This window comes from Cyprinus carpio, chromosome B1 (assembly GCF_018340385.1).
Source record: "Cyprinus carpio isolate SPL01 chromosome B1, ASM1834038v1, whole genome shotgun sequence".
Classification (NCBI taxonomy): Eukaryota; Metazoa; Chordata; class Actinopteri; order Cypriniformes; family Cyprinidae; genus Cyprinus; species Cyprinus carpio.
The window spans coordinates 2,524,053-2,542,323 of NC_056597.1; the positions used below are offsets into that span (position 1 = coordinate 2,524,053).

Genomic DNA, 18,271 nt, shown 5'->3' on the forward strand with positions numbered 1-18,271 from the left:
TATGGACAAGAAGAAATTCAGTTCAGCAGCACTCTACCCTGAACTGTTTCATTCATGGAGTGTGTAAGTGGAGAGGCAAAATGACCCTGAACTGTTTTGGTTTCAGCAGACAGATAATGCAAGGATGTCTGTAGTTTGAGGAACAACACAACATTATAAAGAAATTCAAATCTGAAAAGAAAATATTGAGTGAGGATTTCAGTTAGGGTTGGGCCGATAGACAATGCCATTATCCATCGCCGATGGCTGATAGACATCACGATGTTAAGCCGGCTAAAATTGAGGTGAAAATGCATTTAATAGACACATCAGTAGCAGTATTGGTATCAAAAAATACTGGCCATTGTAAATAATAGGCTACTTTGTAAAGAGAAGCCATTAAACATATTTAAAATATACCACCTTTAGGTTGTTTCTACATTCATTTGGAGGTTCAATGTGATTCCAGAAAAAAGTGCGATTAGTGTTTTTTTTTTTTTTATCAACTGACAGACAATACTAATATTTTTATGGATTTTAGTATTGGTAATATTAGTTGATTTTACTGCTGAATATGCATTTAAATTTAATTTCTAATTTTATAGGCCCCCTAGAAAGAGATCGGGATAGGCCCTTGGCCCCCTTCAAATTTTCAATTCAATAAATCGACCCTCAAATGAAACTAATTGAAAGTGGAAACTTGTACCTATATCTACCCATTGCATATAAGGACGTACATCTCCCACTGGTGAGTTAAAAGAGACGTTACAGTCATGCTGTCACCAGGCTGTCACAGACACCATAAAAAATACTGTTGATAGACTTCAAATGAAATGACCAGTCACTACAAAGACTTAATTAGTGTGAAAGCTGCATACAACAATCGTCAAGCTGAGATTAGCTTATGTATGAACAAAACCTGATTATATTTCTTAGTTTTAAAAGAGTAATTAACTTAAAAATCAACAGTGCTTTACAATATTTTAAATATATTCATATAGATACCCACAGTGAAACCCCTGAATAGATTTTTTTTAAAGGCATGTTTTGTAACTTGATAAAATGTACCATTAAACTGTGGTTCAAGTGTATCTTTTCTAAGTCTAAATGAGGTCCTGACTGCATTTTTTTTTTTTTTTTTTTTTAAATCCTTGTTGGCTGTAGTTTAGGCGATGTTTAGTTAAAACCATCTCTAGGAAATAGTTGAGGTTTTGGTTTTGAGTTAAGACTGTTTGTAGGCAGTATATGAGGCATTGGTTGTTGTCCCTGATTTTCCTGAGCCTGAGGTTGCTGCTTCAGCAAGACGGAGCTTCTTTTTTGGTGGGGTCTTGAGCATGCCCGTTCGCTCTTTGACTTTGTACTCTAAGGTGCTGTGTGGCACCCCATAGACACCCTGAGCTTTCGACACGCTCATCTTCCCACTAATCACCATAGATATGGCCTCCTCCAGGATATCATGGTCATACTGCCGATAACGGCCCCGCTTTTTCCGTGGCTGCTTGTCTCGACGGTCATCATCTCCGCTGTCAACCATACTTCCAGTGACGCTCCCACCAACGCTCCCATTCTTTATGTTCAGACACAGTGGAGGCAGGTCACCCTGGAGTAAACGTGACTCGAGGCCTGAGTGGCTTTCCATCAAGCCCTGTTTAGGGAGAATGGTCTTCAGTTTGTGGAAAGCAGTGGAGCCATCAGAGGCTTTGTTGGCTTGGTATACAGCATCCACCAGGCCAGCCAGATCCAGCTGGGCTTTGGGCTGAGCACTGAAGCGTACCTGAGGGACTCGGATGTGCACAGCTGGCCCAGTGGCAGGACTCTGAGGAGATGTGGCTGGCTCGGTACTGGCGAAAGGCCCGTCGTTCTGCTCCCGTAGCTTCGAGACCATCCTCTGCGAGGTTAAGTGGTGAAGGCATGACGAGGCAGTCACGGCTGCCGGAAACTTTAGCTCTGTGTGCTCTGGTGATGTAAATTTACATTTTCTTAGTTCAGACTGCTCTGACTGCGAGCGAGCCCATGCTGCTACCTTCTGCAGGACGAGTCGAGTGTCATTGGTTGGGCACACCACCTCTGTGCCCTTGCCACTGTCACCAAAAATCGATGGTTCCCCTGCCTTCCACTCTGGCAATAAGGCCTCTGTCTGAAACTGTAAGGTTTTCTGAGGTATCCCGTATAGTATGGCTGCTTTGTGAATGTGGAGTGATCCAGACTGAATATCTTTCAAGGCTTTAGAGAGCAAACCTTCTGCAAACTCAGAGCTGCGATCCAAATAGTCCTCTCTGATTGGTCTCCTAAGGGGAGGTGGGTGGGAGGATGAGAAACGTACGGGTGAGCGGACCAATGACAGGACGCACTCAGGGTCCACTCCTTTACTGCCTTGTCTTTTGGTAACATCACTCGCTTCTCAATTGTCTGTATAACACAAAGCCTTTGAGTTGTTTGGGTATAAAACACTTTGTTTTTGGCCTTAGGTTGCAAACGATAATTCTTGGAAGGACAGTCTCTCATCAATTGTGTGGAGAAAGACAAGCGCTTATGGGATTACTTCCAGTATCTTTGCAATGCAGATGCATTTTGTACGACTCTGGTATCTATTTTCTCATGTGAAAATAATATTGCATAAGTCAATGAATAGATCAATAAACAAATGAATAAATACAGGCGGTACAAAGGAACAAGTAAAGCCCCTGACTGCTGGTAAATGTGACGTTACCTTCCAACAAGTTAGAAAAGAGTCAACCCTTTGGCAGTGCAACAAAACAACCACTAAATTATACATAAAACACATCAAATGTATGAGGAGTAGAATTAGTTCACACAAAACAATCAGATAGGATACAAATGAAACAAATATTTGGAAATAAAATTGAAATTTTCTGGAATAAAAAGCTCATCAATATTACTGGGTCAAAATGTTACCATTTTAGTACAGATCTTTTCTTTGGTTTGGTAGGATGAAGAAACAGTCAAGCACACAACTTGGTAAACAAAACCTGAAGTACTCACCCTGAAAACTTTCTTTGAGTAGTTTGATTTTCTGCTGATGTGTTTTTCTTGGAGAGGTCAAGTACTCCAACTATAAAAGGTAATCCATGAAATAAAAACAGCAATTAATATCAAGTTTGAGATAAATGCACAGGATCATTGCAAGTAATGAAATATTCACACACTCAGTAAGTTCACTGTTTATTCAGAGCTGTGTACCTTTCAATGGTAAGCATAATTAATGAAAGTCAATAGACCAGATTCTCTGAAAAGATTGAAAAATGTCTTAATATTAACAGTGATCTAATATCCCAGAGCTACAAACTCCTGAATCTGGTCTTTTGAAGTAGAAAACTGCTTTGATTACCTTGCAGGGCCTGAGAAGCTCGGCTGATGGTGAGATCCAGAGGCCCATCACGATCCAGCTGATGGGAGAGAAGCTCAGAATTGTCACTTAGGCCATTCAGGCCTTCGTGAGCCTGGCTTTTACATGCATACTCTAAGGCAAACCTCCGAATCATCTTGCGCATCAACTCCTGCGCCACCAATGGTACGCTGGGATCGCAGCTCTGAGGGAATTCTAAGAAATTGGACAATACAAAACTAGTTGAGTATCTCATCAAATTGTTCCTTATATAAAAACACATTTTATACATTTACTACATATTTGTCAATGCAAAACAATGCATTTAAAAAATTTAGAGTTGATTAGCTGAACTTGCATTGCATACATTGTGTACAAGACAACATCCGTAATACAAATCTGAAATCTTGCTCTCTCTCTCTCTCTCTCTCCATCTTTCTCTCCTCATCATACTTTTTTGGACATGTACATAAAGCGGCGGTCACAATTTTTCCAACACTACGGGCCAAATCATGTAAAATCTGACATACAATATATTACTTAGGCATCGATAATCTGGTTAATGCTATTTTTTGAAGATTTGCATAACACCGCCCAAATGTTCATGCAAAGAACGAAGACGTAACTTTTATTCTCACTGTTGCCGCCGCTGTCATGTTGTGGAGACACTGTGTTTCATTGTGAAAATGAAGCTACTTTGTTTGGCCTTCCAAAAGAGGACAAAACTAGAAATCAGTGGTTAAGTTGTATTTATAACACTGTTCCAGAACAGTTCAACCCAAATATTCAGATGTGTATAGCGCATTTTACGGAGGGCAAGGACTATTTCCTGGAAGAGTAGCCTACAATGGCGGTGTCTGTTTCTATAAAGTGGTGCAATTCCAACTTTTCCAAATTAAAATTAATGTGACTGATAACACCACCAACATTTCTATAGATATCGCAATTAGGGCTGTCAGTCGATTAAAATGTTTCACCTAATTAATTACATGATGTGTCGATTAAATAATCTAATTAATCGCAAAATAAATTTGAATGTGTAAAATACCCACAAAAGATTATTTAAAGCTATTTTTGTGTTAAATGAGAAAGTATCAAGCAGGGGTGGGTGATATGGCAAAAATATCATATCACTTTTTTTTCAGAAATATCATAATTCTGTCATGTTGGTTTTACTATTTTAACTATTAGTTAAAATTAAACTAATTTCCCTATTATAAAGACAAAGCCTTTCATGGTAACAGAATATAAAAAAAGAATGGCTGATATTTAGGCTAAAGTGGGCAAAGATAAAAAATATTTTTCATTATTTTAGCTTTGTTGTTAAAAAATAAGAACAAAGATACACATTACAAATACACATAGCATACCAATAAAAAAAACAGTGTTTTATTTTAGGTACAATAGGTGTATTTAGCAAAAGCATTCAAGAAATTGAATGAACAAATATAAAAAAATATATAAAAATAATAAACAAAACAAAAAATTCTGTCATCTGTCTGTCAACACTGTCTGCGTTTTATTTTTACCATCATTTACTCAAAAGTTGTTTGTTATTTTGGTGGTGTAATTTTATTATACAATTTCATTAATCAATATATTAAGATAACCCATGCTATTTAAATTACTAAAATAGCCTATAGACAATAATAATTCACCACACTGCATAGGATGATATGATGACACATTCAAGCGCACAGCTTCACCTAAATATTTATTAATTTGTTTAGTTAAATCATTTAGAATTTGAATAAGTAAACATCATTAAACTTTGGGTAATCAAAAAATTGTTTTATTCATTACATCATATAGACTAGATCGGATTTTTATTTATTTATTTCTTCGGCAAACGGCCAGACTAGAATAGCAACACTGTAGCGAACAATAAACAATATGGCAAGACACAAATTAAATAATTAAACCAAAGTTTGACCAATTCCAGTAACATTAGGCTAAAACATGTAAATATGATAGATATCTGGATCATTGTCAGATGAGCCTTCAGATGCTGAGCCGACCCAGGACGCATCAGACTCTCCATCACTCATGGCATTTAGTGTTTCTAATACCTACTAGGGGTGGGACGGTTTGCAAAAAAAAAAAAATCTAACCATACGGTTCTCCAAAAACGGTTCGGCACGCGCTAGAACTTAAATCTGACAACACATCTGTAATAGGCTATGGTTTCTTATAAATAATACATAAAAGAAAAACAGTGTTTGGCTAATGTATGTTTCTGCTGATGGATGCGCATTCTGGCTTCCCAGTGCATTACAACTAGGTATGGGCCGATTACCGGTTTCAAGGTATACCGCGATTTGAAAATGTCACGGTTTCAAAACCAATAATATTTTCTATTATACCGTTCCTGCGGTATGCGCTGTTTTCCATTTCTCCTCAATGACTGAAAAAGTAGGAATCCCTCAGGCTGAATGCAGTGTAGAGAGTAACACTGACCCCTCCTCCACCTGTTGGTGCGAGCAAGCCGTCAATCACGTGTGTGTAGGATGACCGAACTTAAGGCCCGGGTACACTTCACATTCAGCGTTCCTTTCTGTCTTGCGCACAGCTTTCAGAAGTATACTCAACCATAGATAAGCGTGGATGAATGAGCTCATATGCACAGTACCACGGGGTGCGCGGCTGTCCACGAGCCCTCTTGATGACGAAAATAACGTAATGCCAACGGTGCACGGCCGAAATATACTTTGGCCTTTACGCAATTGGCAAGCGGCCGTTTTTTGCCTTATTTCAACTCTCTGTTCTGGACTTGCACAAACAGTGTTGCAATGCAATCATTTTCCAAAATGTCATTTATGTGAAAATATGAAATCTGTTAACGCCCGTTAACACAGGCCAGAGACGCTTAAGATGGACACACAGAGAAAAATACTGTAGCAGGCAGATCACTCACTGTTCATGATGCACGAACTATTGGAAGAAAATCCTCTATATTGATTTGGGGGTTTATATGAATGTGTTTCTGAGGTGAGCTGACTGTCTTTTGAAAAGTTTACGTGGTATAATTTCACAAAGCTTGTCAGAACATTCTGTTTTTGCTTCAAATTGGGTTATTATTAAATTAAAGTATGTGTATGATTATTATTATATAACTAAATTATATGAAATTATAGAAATTATATGTATATTACATAACTAAAATTAAATAACTGTAATTACAGATTCAGGTTAAATAAAGATGTCAGTTGCTTAAGGTTATCATACCATCAAAATCTCATACCAGCCCATGCCTAATTATAACAACAGCGATGAAAAAAAAACCACCCGTGGACAAACCATTCACTCTTGTTCAATGCGAATGGCATGTGCTGGAATATGAGCAGTCATTTATTCCGTCATCACCCGGGTGCTGACTGTGCGCGTACAGGTGAGATCTGAACAGCACATGTTGATATCTGTGTTTAAACTAAACTCATTTAAGCTTTGCCAGTTTAAACATTTAAGAGCCAGAGGAAGAGAGCTTGCGCAAGCAGTGAGAAGATTTGTGCATGCGCTCATCCGTAGCACGCAAACCCGTGTGTTTGTGTGTAGAGGAGGTTTTGTATGCAGTACTTCATTAATGAGATGCCTACCGCGGTGTGAGGTCATCACCGCACTTTTTTTTTTTTTTTTTTTTTTTTTGCTGAAAGTTACAGGACTGCATATGGTGTGTGATTTGAACTATAAACCCATTCATCTTTGCTAATAATTAACTTTTTCCGCGAATCCTATGTTCAAGGGCTTCTGGGGAAAAAGCCCGCATCCTGCGCAAGGGAGGGACAGTCCATTAAACATATTGGGGATTTTTTTTTGTGTGTGTCTGATTTTTAATTAACTGCTAGCCATGTTTCAGTACTTGTAATGTTTACAGATAATGTTAAATTAAATACATACAAACACGGGCAGGGGCACTAAGCAGAAAATGGTTGCGCGCGTTCTTGAGCAAGTCCCAGCCATTAGGCGGGTTTTGATGGATGACCGGCGCAGCCAACATTTGATACCGACGTGGCAGGACATCGAAGTCCTCGAATCCATTAATGCAGCGCTGAAGAAGGTTGCGGATTTTACAGATGCGTTGTCTTCCGAGAAGACCGTTTCAGCGTCCTCTGTTAAACCAGTCCTACAGTTATTAACTGAGGATCTTTTGCTCCCAACCGATGAAGATACGGAGTTGACGCGCAACCTGAAAAAAAAAATTGTTGGAGTCTTGAAAGACAAATATAGTGCCTAGGGTTGCCACCCGTCCCTTAAAATACGGAATCGTCCCGTAGCTATTTAAAGGTAAAGTGATGCGTCCCCTATCAAATCAATACGGGACGCGATTTGTCCCGTATTTTAGAAATGCCACCACATAGTTGAATTAACAAATACGTATTCTGCACTGTTTATAATACTAATAGCAATTATAATGAAATCAATTTCATACGAGGTATTAGAGAAGCTCATTTGCGCGTGATTGCATTTTGGCGTCTTTGTTTTCCATAGCGACGGGGTCTACAGAACGCGCGCCTTTAAAGCCCTTTCACATGAGCGCAGCATGCGGTAAATAAACCTGCGCGGTTTTAAAACATAGGAGCTCACATCTGCCCTTTGAAGACTCTCCAGATGTAGGGCTGAATGGGAAAGTTATCCGTAACTAATGATGAACGCGCAGTTTGCAGAGAATCATTCAGTTGCTCACGTGTGGACTGTGACTGAGGACCAGTAGCCGTTTGGTTACCTTAGTGTGTTCAGTGCGGCTGGCAACATCGTCACCCCGTTAAGATCCTTGCTGAAACCTGACAAGGTTAACATGTTGGTTTTCCTGTCACGCAACATGAAGACGGAAAAATAAAAAGCAGCAGCACGATTCACTTAAGCGGCCCAACAGACAAACACTTGTTCACTTTTTGTTTTGTTATTTTGCACTTTAAAAAAGGTTGTTCATGTTTAGCCTATATAGTTAACTATTAATATTTAGCTACAATTTAATATAAATCTTAATTTGTTTATTAAGAAGAAACTTTAACTTTAGCCTGATCATTAGTTAATTATTAATATTTACCATTTAGTATAACTGTTACTGTTATTTGTTTATTTGTTAATAAAGAATACTGCGTTATAATTATTAATTTCCATTGTATTCATTTCCATTACAAGCTGCATGCGATCTTGAGTGTGTGACTCGGCCGCCGGGGGATTTTGTGTGTGTGCGTGTGTGTGTGTTTGGGGGGGGGTCGGTTAACCGCCAAATCGCGATTCTTGTTGCTTCATCACCGCGGTAAGAAAAAAAGCCCATACCGTCACAGCCCTATGCGCTCATCCGTAGCACGCAAACCCGTGTCTCAGAACATGCACAAATATAAAGCTCTCTCTGAAGTATTGTTTAAATGGACAAATCCACACAAAAATTATGTCAAAATGCCCGTCTTGGTTAGTATCCTATAGCAGACATAGCTGGCTGAACATACTGTATCAGTGCACTGGATCGGAAGGCCTGCGATCGGACACTGAGGTTGCTTTGTTTCTTCTCGATAGGTGAGTAACACTGCTAAAGTCTGTCTGGTACACTTTATATGGGTCGTAGGTGATGAGTTATTACAATGAGTTTTATTTTTTTGTTATTCGCATCCGGTGTAGACACAATGTAACATTGGTTTTGTTTTGTTTATTCTATTTCTGAGTACTGTATGTTTTTCTGGATGCTAGGCGCCAAGTTCAGCAGCTGCGCTACAGAAAGCTGACAGAAACACTAAAGTAAAGATCTGTTGCTAGGGAAATTATACACTGCCTCATCTACAATGGAGGAGTCCCAAGTAGGGCTGGGCGATATGGCCAAAAATATTATCACAAAGTTAATTTCTATATCATACAATAAAGTTATAACAAAATTCATTTATCATTATTTTTAATAAATTAATTTTTTATTAATGTTGATTTATATGCTTTCAACATGTCTTTTAGACCTTGAAAATAATTGTATTTTTTTTTTGTTTGTTGATTTTCATTTTATTTTGTCCTAGATTTTATGATTCAATACAAATTTATCATAAAAAATGGTGTCTAATTAAAATAATTAATAAAACTTTAACAATTAAATCAATATTTAAATATCTTTTAAATACTCAAATATAAATGTAATTTACAACAAAACATTGCATTTGTATTTTTTGTCAAATAAGATGCTGCACAACAGCACTGTTAACTATATAGCTTAATGAAAAAATACCTTGGTTGTATGATGTTGCTTAAAATTATTATTATTATTATTACTTGAGAATTACATTAATATACAATAGTAATATATTTCTATTATAATTTCTTCAATTTGTTCACTGGAGTTTTATTTTGATTGGTTGTTTTGAAAGTCTTTCCATTTTACTTTCAGTTTCAGTGTGTTTTTGACAGTAGCTTTGCCCAAAAAGAAAGGGTGAAAAGTTGTGAAGTGACTCTCAGAGCAGCTCTGGAGATGAAGTTCATATGTTCATGTCCTTATTTACTAAACGGCAGATGCTGAAACCATAGTGAGTGTCACGTGTATCAGACAAAACTGCGCCGTTCATTTATCCAGAGACATGCGGAGTTAGCCTACTAGCGACAAGCACTGACTGGCTGTTAGATTAATCCATATTGAGTAAAAATGTCCTGAGCTTATCATCGTTATCGACATTATATCATGACTCTATATGATATTGTTTTATGGCCTAGCCCTAGTCCCAAGTCTCTCACCGTAAACAAGTAATAATTTGATGTCCCATTCTGTCCAGTGTAGACATGGACTCTGAATGTTGCAAGTCATGCAACATTTTTGCAAAAATGTTTTAGCTCATTTTGTTGTGAATCTTTAATCTAAACTCACCGTAAACAAACGCACTGAGAAACAGTACTCTACAGAGTTTAATGGTAAGCTGCATTTTATCGCATTAAGCATTGTTTTCCCACAGCTGTCTGCAAACCTACCAGAACAGACCTGCTACTCATTTTTGGATCATGACCCAGCAGTTGAGAAGAAAAAAAATTGCTCTGGACCAATCGTAAAATACGTAATAGCTGTAACAATGACTTCACTCCCTATGGATAATGGAAGTAAAAATGTATTTCTCACCCTTCTTACGAAATATAGCATTGAGGAAACGGTCTGCTTGGCACTGGAGTTTATCAGAGGTGGACAGGCCCTGAGGTGGGGGGGTTTCAGCAGGGGGTGGCGAGCCAGGCACGGCCACAGCAGGGTGGTCCTATGTCACAAAAAGTAATAGTCAGTTACTGACCCCTGTCAGATACAACCCATACTAGGGCTGCACGATTAATCGAATGCGACTGTCATGCGCATTTTGTCAGTAAAGCCGGTTCTGTAATCAGTAGTAAATCTCCACCTGCTTTCAGATGGAGCAGCATTTACTACACAGAGCCGTAGTTCACTGACAAGCTACGCAAAAAATATTGTGGACGATATAATCATGTGATTATGAAATCGAAGAAATCGTTCGCGAATTGACAGCTGTTTATGTAGCTTCTCAGTGAATTACAGCTCTGTGTAGTAAATGCTGTTCCATCTGAAACCACATAAAAATACCACATTTAATAACATGTTTTTACTCCAAACTCACGTCATAACGTCAGTCGAGTGTTAAACTGAATCCTTCTATGAGATGATGTGGCTTCTTTTTGAATAAGGCACGCAATATTTCACAGTATTCTAAGCAGTGATAAAGTCTATGTTGATTAGCACTGTATTATAATGTACTGTATTATAATGAAAATTATAAGACGACAAACTCATATAAACCATATATTGTCATAGTCGTGTGTTTTTTAGTTACGCTGAATCAATAAAAGCAGTTAAATCTTGTTCATCCAGCTACCGCTATAGGCATTTCCTGGGTTTCTTCTGCGGGGCGTATTTGGCCTTTCCACGTGAGAGCGCCCTCTGTCCTTGCGATGGAGATTTACTACTGATCACAGAACCGTGCTTCACTGAAAGATTTCTGTGGCTTTTGAGAGTTGACTTACATTCAGTTTCTCTAGCTGTAGGTTGCAAAAAGAGCAGTTTGCATTCATGGACCAATCATCCACAGTCTCTGGTTCACACTCTGAGGGAGAATCATATGAATAATCATCAGCGTCAAAAAAGGCTGAATTTTCTAAGACCAAGCATGGGTGAATATTACCACACACACAACATAAAACTTACCATCAAATATATTGAGATCTTGCAGCAGCCTTGGTCCATATATTCCCTCCAGTATACTTTCAAACCCTGCAAAAAAATTAATTAATTAATAGTAATTTGTAAAAAAAAAAAAAAAAAAAAAAAAAAAAAAAAAAATAAAAAAAAAAAAAAAAAAAAAAAAAAAAAAATCCCAAACAGTAAAAAGTACCCTATAAAACAAATACTTTATCATAAACATTCATATCGTAAACCTACACAGATCCGTCACAACCCTTCCCTGCCAGAAGGTGGTGGTTGATGGTTTTGTTAAAAGGTAAAAGGTCTACAAATGTAAAACGGTTTCTTGTTTACAATATTGGCTAATAAAAATTCATTTTACATGCAATATATAATTTTATGAAATGCTCTAACAACAAAAGCAAACAGTCACTGCACACAAAGTCATCAGTTGCAAGACAAGTATAGGCATACGTTAAAAAAAATAAAAAAAATTAGGTGATCATGATGCTATGATAAAAGTGTAAATATTATTATAGCTTATTTAAATAAAAGTGAGAAAATCTAATATTTGCAGTGCTGCTGCATGGTATGCATGAATGATAACCTTCACAGCAACATTCATTATGTCCTTAGAAAAAACACACACAAAAGCTCACCCAAGAATGTCGCATTCTGCAAATACTAATCAATATTTTTTGGTTGCATGAGGGGTTTTTTTTGTTTTGTTTTTCCAAAGCAATAAAACCACAAATTACATTTTATGGTGCAAAACATTTTATACATGTTTAATTAACCATTCTATCATGAAAAAAATCTAGTTTTAAACACGCCAAATCTCTGTATTTACCCTTAAAAACATCTGAGGCCTTGACGTTCTTGACTGTATCCAAACCTTAAAACCATACAACAAACCACACTCTATTAAACGTGCATTCTATTTACATAAATGATATTCTGTAGTAGTAAAAAAAATAAAAATAAATAAAATAACAACTAATTTTAAATAGCACAAATTCAATATATAGTTCCGTTTCCCGCAGTGTATAAAACGCATGTCAACAGTTTCACAATAAACGGGAGGTTATTTAGTGATCAGTTAATGCAGTAACGTTAAACGTCATTAGTTATGTGAATCTGTGGATTTAGGCTGAACACCTTGAACTCTGCCAAACAAGTGTCAACAACAACACTGCAGTTTTACCACGTTTTAATAGCGTAAGCTGGGTACCTATTCAACGAACGTTAAAGTTACCCGTTTTCAAAACGTCAAAAACCGTTTAGTAATTTAGTAAAGAAACACTCTCTAATGACTTCTTAAAACTCTACTACTTTTAGACATCTCAACAAAAATCTATGGCAATGGTGCAAATGACTGAATAATTCAAGAGATTCAAAAGCCGGACCCTAATGATGAATAATTATTAAAATACAATCACGCGGTCGTTTGTACATCGGTATTTGGTGCAGAAAGGGTCAGTGAGTGCAAAGCTAACTCGGTTATCGAGGAATCAAAAAGTAAGAACAAAGAAAATGGAGCAGGCAGAGCTCGCTTGGCCGTTTTTTCTGTTAGCTACAGAGGCTACCTCAGGCTTGCGCGGACCACGGCTCTATGTAAATGTTGTTTTTGAACTTGACATACGCTCGCTAAGCAACTCCGAGAGCTAGCAGCGACTGGGGGAGGGAGAACCGGGAGAGAAAGAAACCGAGCGCGACACTGAGTGGATGGATGGTGCGATATGTCCGTTTATGGAACTAACGTTACGCAAACACGGCTTTTCCGAGCGCGGGGTGATTTAATCTTACCGACACAATGGATGAGTTTGTGTCGCCATGAGTCGAGTTCCCGCCGGAATCCTTTTCTTTCGGCCGTGCACCTGGAGCTCCGGCACTGGGTCGCCATCCTGTCCGTCCACCTTCCCCCCGGCTCTGAGCGTGACGTCACCGCGCGTCATCCATATCACGGCTCCGGTTGATTGACACGTGTCAGAACTGGCTAGGGGCGGGGCTTAGCGATGTAAACAATCCCTTTTATGTGCATTTATTTTGCAAAATTCCTGTGTGCTGTTTGAGTTAGGGAAAATTATAGTGATTAACCGAATGCAGTGTATCTGAATGCCAGTGTTTAATTGAATATTAACGCTGTAAGGTTATGTTGACATGTCTGCACCTATCATCTATAAGTCTCGTACTAGTATTACCATTAAATAATATTCTTCCTATTAACCTCACTGGTGATAATCATCAATCACACAACTGTACAAGACCTTTACAATGTGTGCATAAACTATCAGCTCTTATGTAACAGTTTGTAGCCTACTGTTTAATCATCAACTAGCTGATTATAATGGTAATTCTGTGCTAAAACGGCTGCTAGTTTAATAATACTGTAGAAGTGGCACAGAAAAGCTGCTTTACCTATCAGGAGAATCAAGCAGATATTGCATTATGTTGAGTAAAATTTAATGAAAAAAAAATTGTGGGCACATTATTTTCATCATTCAGTTGTGTTCTATGCATTTAACTGTGGTGAATCATGAATTATAAAATCTACAGATTTGTCTTTTAGTCTTTACATTTCATAACGTTAACATTAAACCTAATGTGTGCCCCTCCCCCATTTTACTAAAGTGACACACACACACACACACACACACACACACACACACACACACACACACACACACACACAAACACGGAATGTATATGAAGTCCAACTGTCCAGAAATAGGAAGGCACTCAGAGAGAACAGATGGAGTTAACGCCCAGCTGAGCATCTATGTCACACACACATAGAGGGGAGAGAACATGTCTGTTTTACATTTCAATATGCTGCTTCTAATTCAGATGCACATGCAATTGATTTTATATTCCACTTCTCCATTTTGGATCAATATACAGGTCATATATCAAAAGTATCGATCAACATGTTTTAATTTTACAAATTGTCCTTGTGTGTAAAATCCATGTTGATATCAGAGTGTAATTTGAGGTCATTTTGAACTAATTTTATCCACTTGGATATCAGTCTTTCTGATACAGCTTTCACACTGCATGCATTCAATCCCACGTGACAATTTTACTGCATGACTTTCAGTTTTGAACCTCAAATCTCTACCAGAATCACTGAATCCATTTTGGAAACTATAATAGACAAAGAAAATGGAGAGAGAGAAAAAAAAATAGCTATCTTAGACTTAGGAATAATCTCTCCCTCTCTCTATCCTGTGCCTTGTTTGCTATTGGTAATATTCACCAACATAGTAACTAATATGTTCTGTATTGTTTTAGTAAACTCAAAACAAATAATTCAACCAAGTAATTAAATGTTTTTGTATGTAGAAAAGTAGGTGTAGCATTTGTGTTCTTTTTTCATTTGACCATTTTTTATTGTTCAGTATTGGAAAGACATTAAAGCATGCTCTAGTTCTCTAATAATTTCGAGCTTTGCTATGTAACAACTTTGTTAGAATGACTTCTTGCATGTATTCAGGCATGTTTTAAATTGCAGAAAGCCCTTTTAACTAACAGTAAAACAAATAGTGCAGAATTTAAAAAGAAACTGATTTATTACATATTTTGATAACAACGTTTTAGACAACTCCCCCCTCATTGTGTAAATCCACACCTGCTTTTGAAGTCTCTCTGAGGAGGTCTGTCTTTAAATGTGCTTGCTTTGAAGGAGTCAGGCATATAAAGTCATTTGATTCATCGTGGTCATGTTACTGTACATACACTGCTGACTCCCTCTAGCAACATATTCTCTAATTCTAATGAGTCCCTGATGAAAAGAGCTCTTTTAGGTTGGTGGCAACCATGCCCCTCCTCCACAGCTACCATGGCTAAAGGTCTATGTATGTTCATGTGAGGGGGAGGTAAGGACAGCATTGTTCCATTGACAGGCACATGCATTATTGTAAAGGATTGTGTCTATGTAAACATTACTGGTTAAATAGTCCAAAAATGGCATTGCAACAACCGAGACATACAACCCAACTCAATCTCATGACAAATCAAAGACAGGCTTATTGTAAAGGATTGTGTCTATGTAAACATTACTGGTTAAATAGTCCAAAAATGGCATTGCAACAACCGAGACATACAACCCAACTCAATCTCATGACAAATCAAAACTATACTAAACAGTGGCAACTTTGTGTGAATTTGGATTTTTAGGAAAAAAAAGTAGGCATGAAGGTCCACTCAAAAGATTGTACAAAAATGTATTCGAGATCATACAAATATATGTACCAAAATTAGTCACCAAAACGTGCAGTAGTTATGCATTACAATGGAAATCTCAGACATTTGATGCTTTACAAATAAATAAAAAACAAATATATAAATAAATAAAAAAATAGTAAGGGATAAAATGTGGTATAGCTCATATTATACAGTCAGATCATATGAAATGCATATTCCAACTGTATGGCTACTGTACATTTGAGGTAAGAGGAAGGCAAGTCAAAAGGGGAAGGGCAGAAAAAAAGAGGACAAACAATTGAGTGAGTGAGAGAGCGAGAGAGGGAGAAAGAGAGACAGACAGACAGAGACAGACTATTAAATGGTTGTATATGTCCAAATTCAAATTATTTTTGAACAAAGAGACTCTGTCAGAGTTGTATCTCAGTGGGTTTTGCACATGCTCACAACATGCATGAGCTGTTGGCTCAAGGGAACCAGGTAAGTCTGTTTGGTCATCCAGATCTCAATTCCTTTGCTCATTCCTTCAGGGATCCTCAGTTGGCTTTAAGATTCAATAACCCTATAGACGTGTGGATTGATTGATGAGTTGGCTATTATTACAAGGAGTACTTTCTTCTGAATGTGTCATTTTTGCATCCAGAAAGGCAAATGACCAGGCTGAAAAAAAAGCTTTGTATTATCTTGATTGCAGTGAGAAGCCGTGCACCTCTATGACTCAGTGAGATTATGGCAGTGAAGACAGGAGAATCTGGTAGTCCAAGAGGATGAGGACAGATGATTGGAAATTAACTCTTGCCAGCCGATTCATCAGCAGACAACAAGGCATACTCTGTGAAGTATCTGCTTTTGAAGCCAGATAGGTCGCTATTGAAAAGGTTGTTTTGTAAGAAAAAAAAGCATAGTTGATTGACTTTTTGGAATGTGTTGGACATGAAAATTAGAGAAAGACTTTTTTTTTTTTTTGGTTTGTTTGTTTGTTTGTTTTAATTAAGCAAAAACATGTAATGGCGGGGGCATTCTGGAGGACAAGTGGGAGGACGGTTCAAAAGTAGAACTTCAAGATATCCATATAAGAGAAAAAGAATGATAGTGAGCTACATGTTGAAGGTTTAATAGTCTCCACCTTATCAGTGAAGAAGTGGCAAGGTCATCAACAGTGAGAGAGGTGGAGGAGGAGGAGGAGGACAGAGAAGAATGTTGTGAATAGTTGGCAGTGTGTCTGAAGTGTTGCTGATCTTGTTGTGGTAGAAAGTGATAGAGGAGAGGAGAGGAGAGGAGAGGAGAGGAGAGGAGAGGAGGAGAGGAGAGGAGAGGAGATTGATACATGCTCTTTTAACCTGTGGATTTTCTTCATAAACCCTGAGTTTTGTCATGAAGATTATCAGATTTTCTAGAATTGCTAACATCAAGTGCTCCTCAATGGGTATTGGAATGGGTATTGGAAGGAAGTCAAACATTAAGTTACAAACAATAGAATATACATTAATTAAACATTTCTTCAGAGAAGACTTGATGCTCAGATCTTTTTGACATCAGAATTCTTTCCCCCCCCCCCCCCCCCATCTGTTGCTTTGGTTTTAACTACTATCGTCACAATTTCAGCAGGAGTGACCACTAAACGAAAATTGGCACCGTCATTTACATCTCATTGGCCTTCTGTTTTGCAGTGTTTTTTTTTTTTTTTTTTTTTTTATCACTGACCTTAGCTGAAGCTAGAAAGGCCTGCCATTATTTTAGAGTTTATAGAGATGTTTTGAAGATTTGAAGTAAATATTATGTTCTTGTTTTATGGATTCCAAGAACCTTTAGAATGGCTTTGTAACCCTTTCCAGACCTGTAGATTCTTTGTGGTGGTTCTTGATGGCTCTTCTCTAATGAAAAGTTCAGTGCAGTATGTGAATATGTTCAATGTTTAACAGTATTTTATTTTTTTAAATTACAAAACTACAAAAAAAGTTTTTTATTTAAATGATGTATTGTGTTTTCTTACTTTCACTGGTTTGATTTGTAATTGTATTTATTCATATGAACCAATCAGACAAAGAAAAGGAAAAAGGAAACTGGGGCAAATATAGTAAAACTGCAGCATGTAGCAATACATTTTGTTACAAATAAATAATAAATGAGAGAGCAAGTCTGTCCTCTGATCTATGTGAAATGATCTAACTCAGCAAACGTTAGAGTCTGATCTATGTGAGGCAGGTGTTTTTGATTTAGTCTTAGTCTTAGTCTTGAGACGGAAAATGCTTAATAGTCTTAGTCACATTTTAGTCATTTGAGTCTTTCATAGTTTTAGGCTAGTTTTAGTTGATGAAAAGTCATTGCATTTTAGTCAACTTTTTAGTCACTACTTTTAGTCAATAGTTTTTTAGCCAAACTGTAGTTACCAGAATTATTTTTTGGTAGCGATTTTTATATGTAGTTTTCAAATTAAAATAATCCTTAATTCTTCTCTCTTTAGACCAAATCAATTAAGCTTATGAGAAATTTGAATCAAGGACTGAATTTGGAAAATCTTGAATAAATTATGACAATTTTCATTTTTTGGGTGAAACTTTCTCTTTAAGTGAAAAAGGAGCAACTTATAAAAATAT

General features: G+C 37.3%; 1 protein-coding gene across 2 annotated transcripts in view; it reads right to left on the reverse strand.

The window, feature by feature from the left end:
• LOC109089917 (ligand-dependent nuclear receptor corepressor-like protein) overlaps positions 1–13,432 on the reverse strand; it is a 23,256-nt gene extending 9,824 nt beyond the window's left edge. The window contains exons 1-7 of one of the 2 annotated variants that reach the window (XM_042716219.1): positions 13,278–13,432; positions 11,496–11,561; positions 11,315–11,394; positions 10,410–10,539; positions 3,329–3,541; positions 2,983–3,052; positions 455–2,267 (exon numbers count right to left, since the gene is read on the reverse strand). In XM_042716219.1, the coding sequence (XP_042572153.1) occupies positions 1,202–2,267; positions 2,983–3,052; positions 3,329–3,541; positions 10,410–10,539; positions 11,315–11,394; positions 11,496–11,561; positions 13,278–13,374 (1,722 nt within the window). In that variant the 5' untranslated portion in view covers positions 13,375–13,432 and the 3' untranslated portion in view covers positions 455–1,201. Of the gene's footprint in view, positions 1–454; positions 2,268–2,982; positions 3,053–3,328; positions 3,542–10,409; positions 10,540–11,314; positions 11,395–11,495; positions 11,562–13,277 lie in introns of those variants that run through there. The other variant, XM_042716218.1, reaches the window with a different exon arrangement.
• Positions 13,433–18,271: the final 4,839 nt, after the last annotated feature.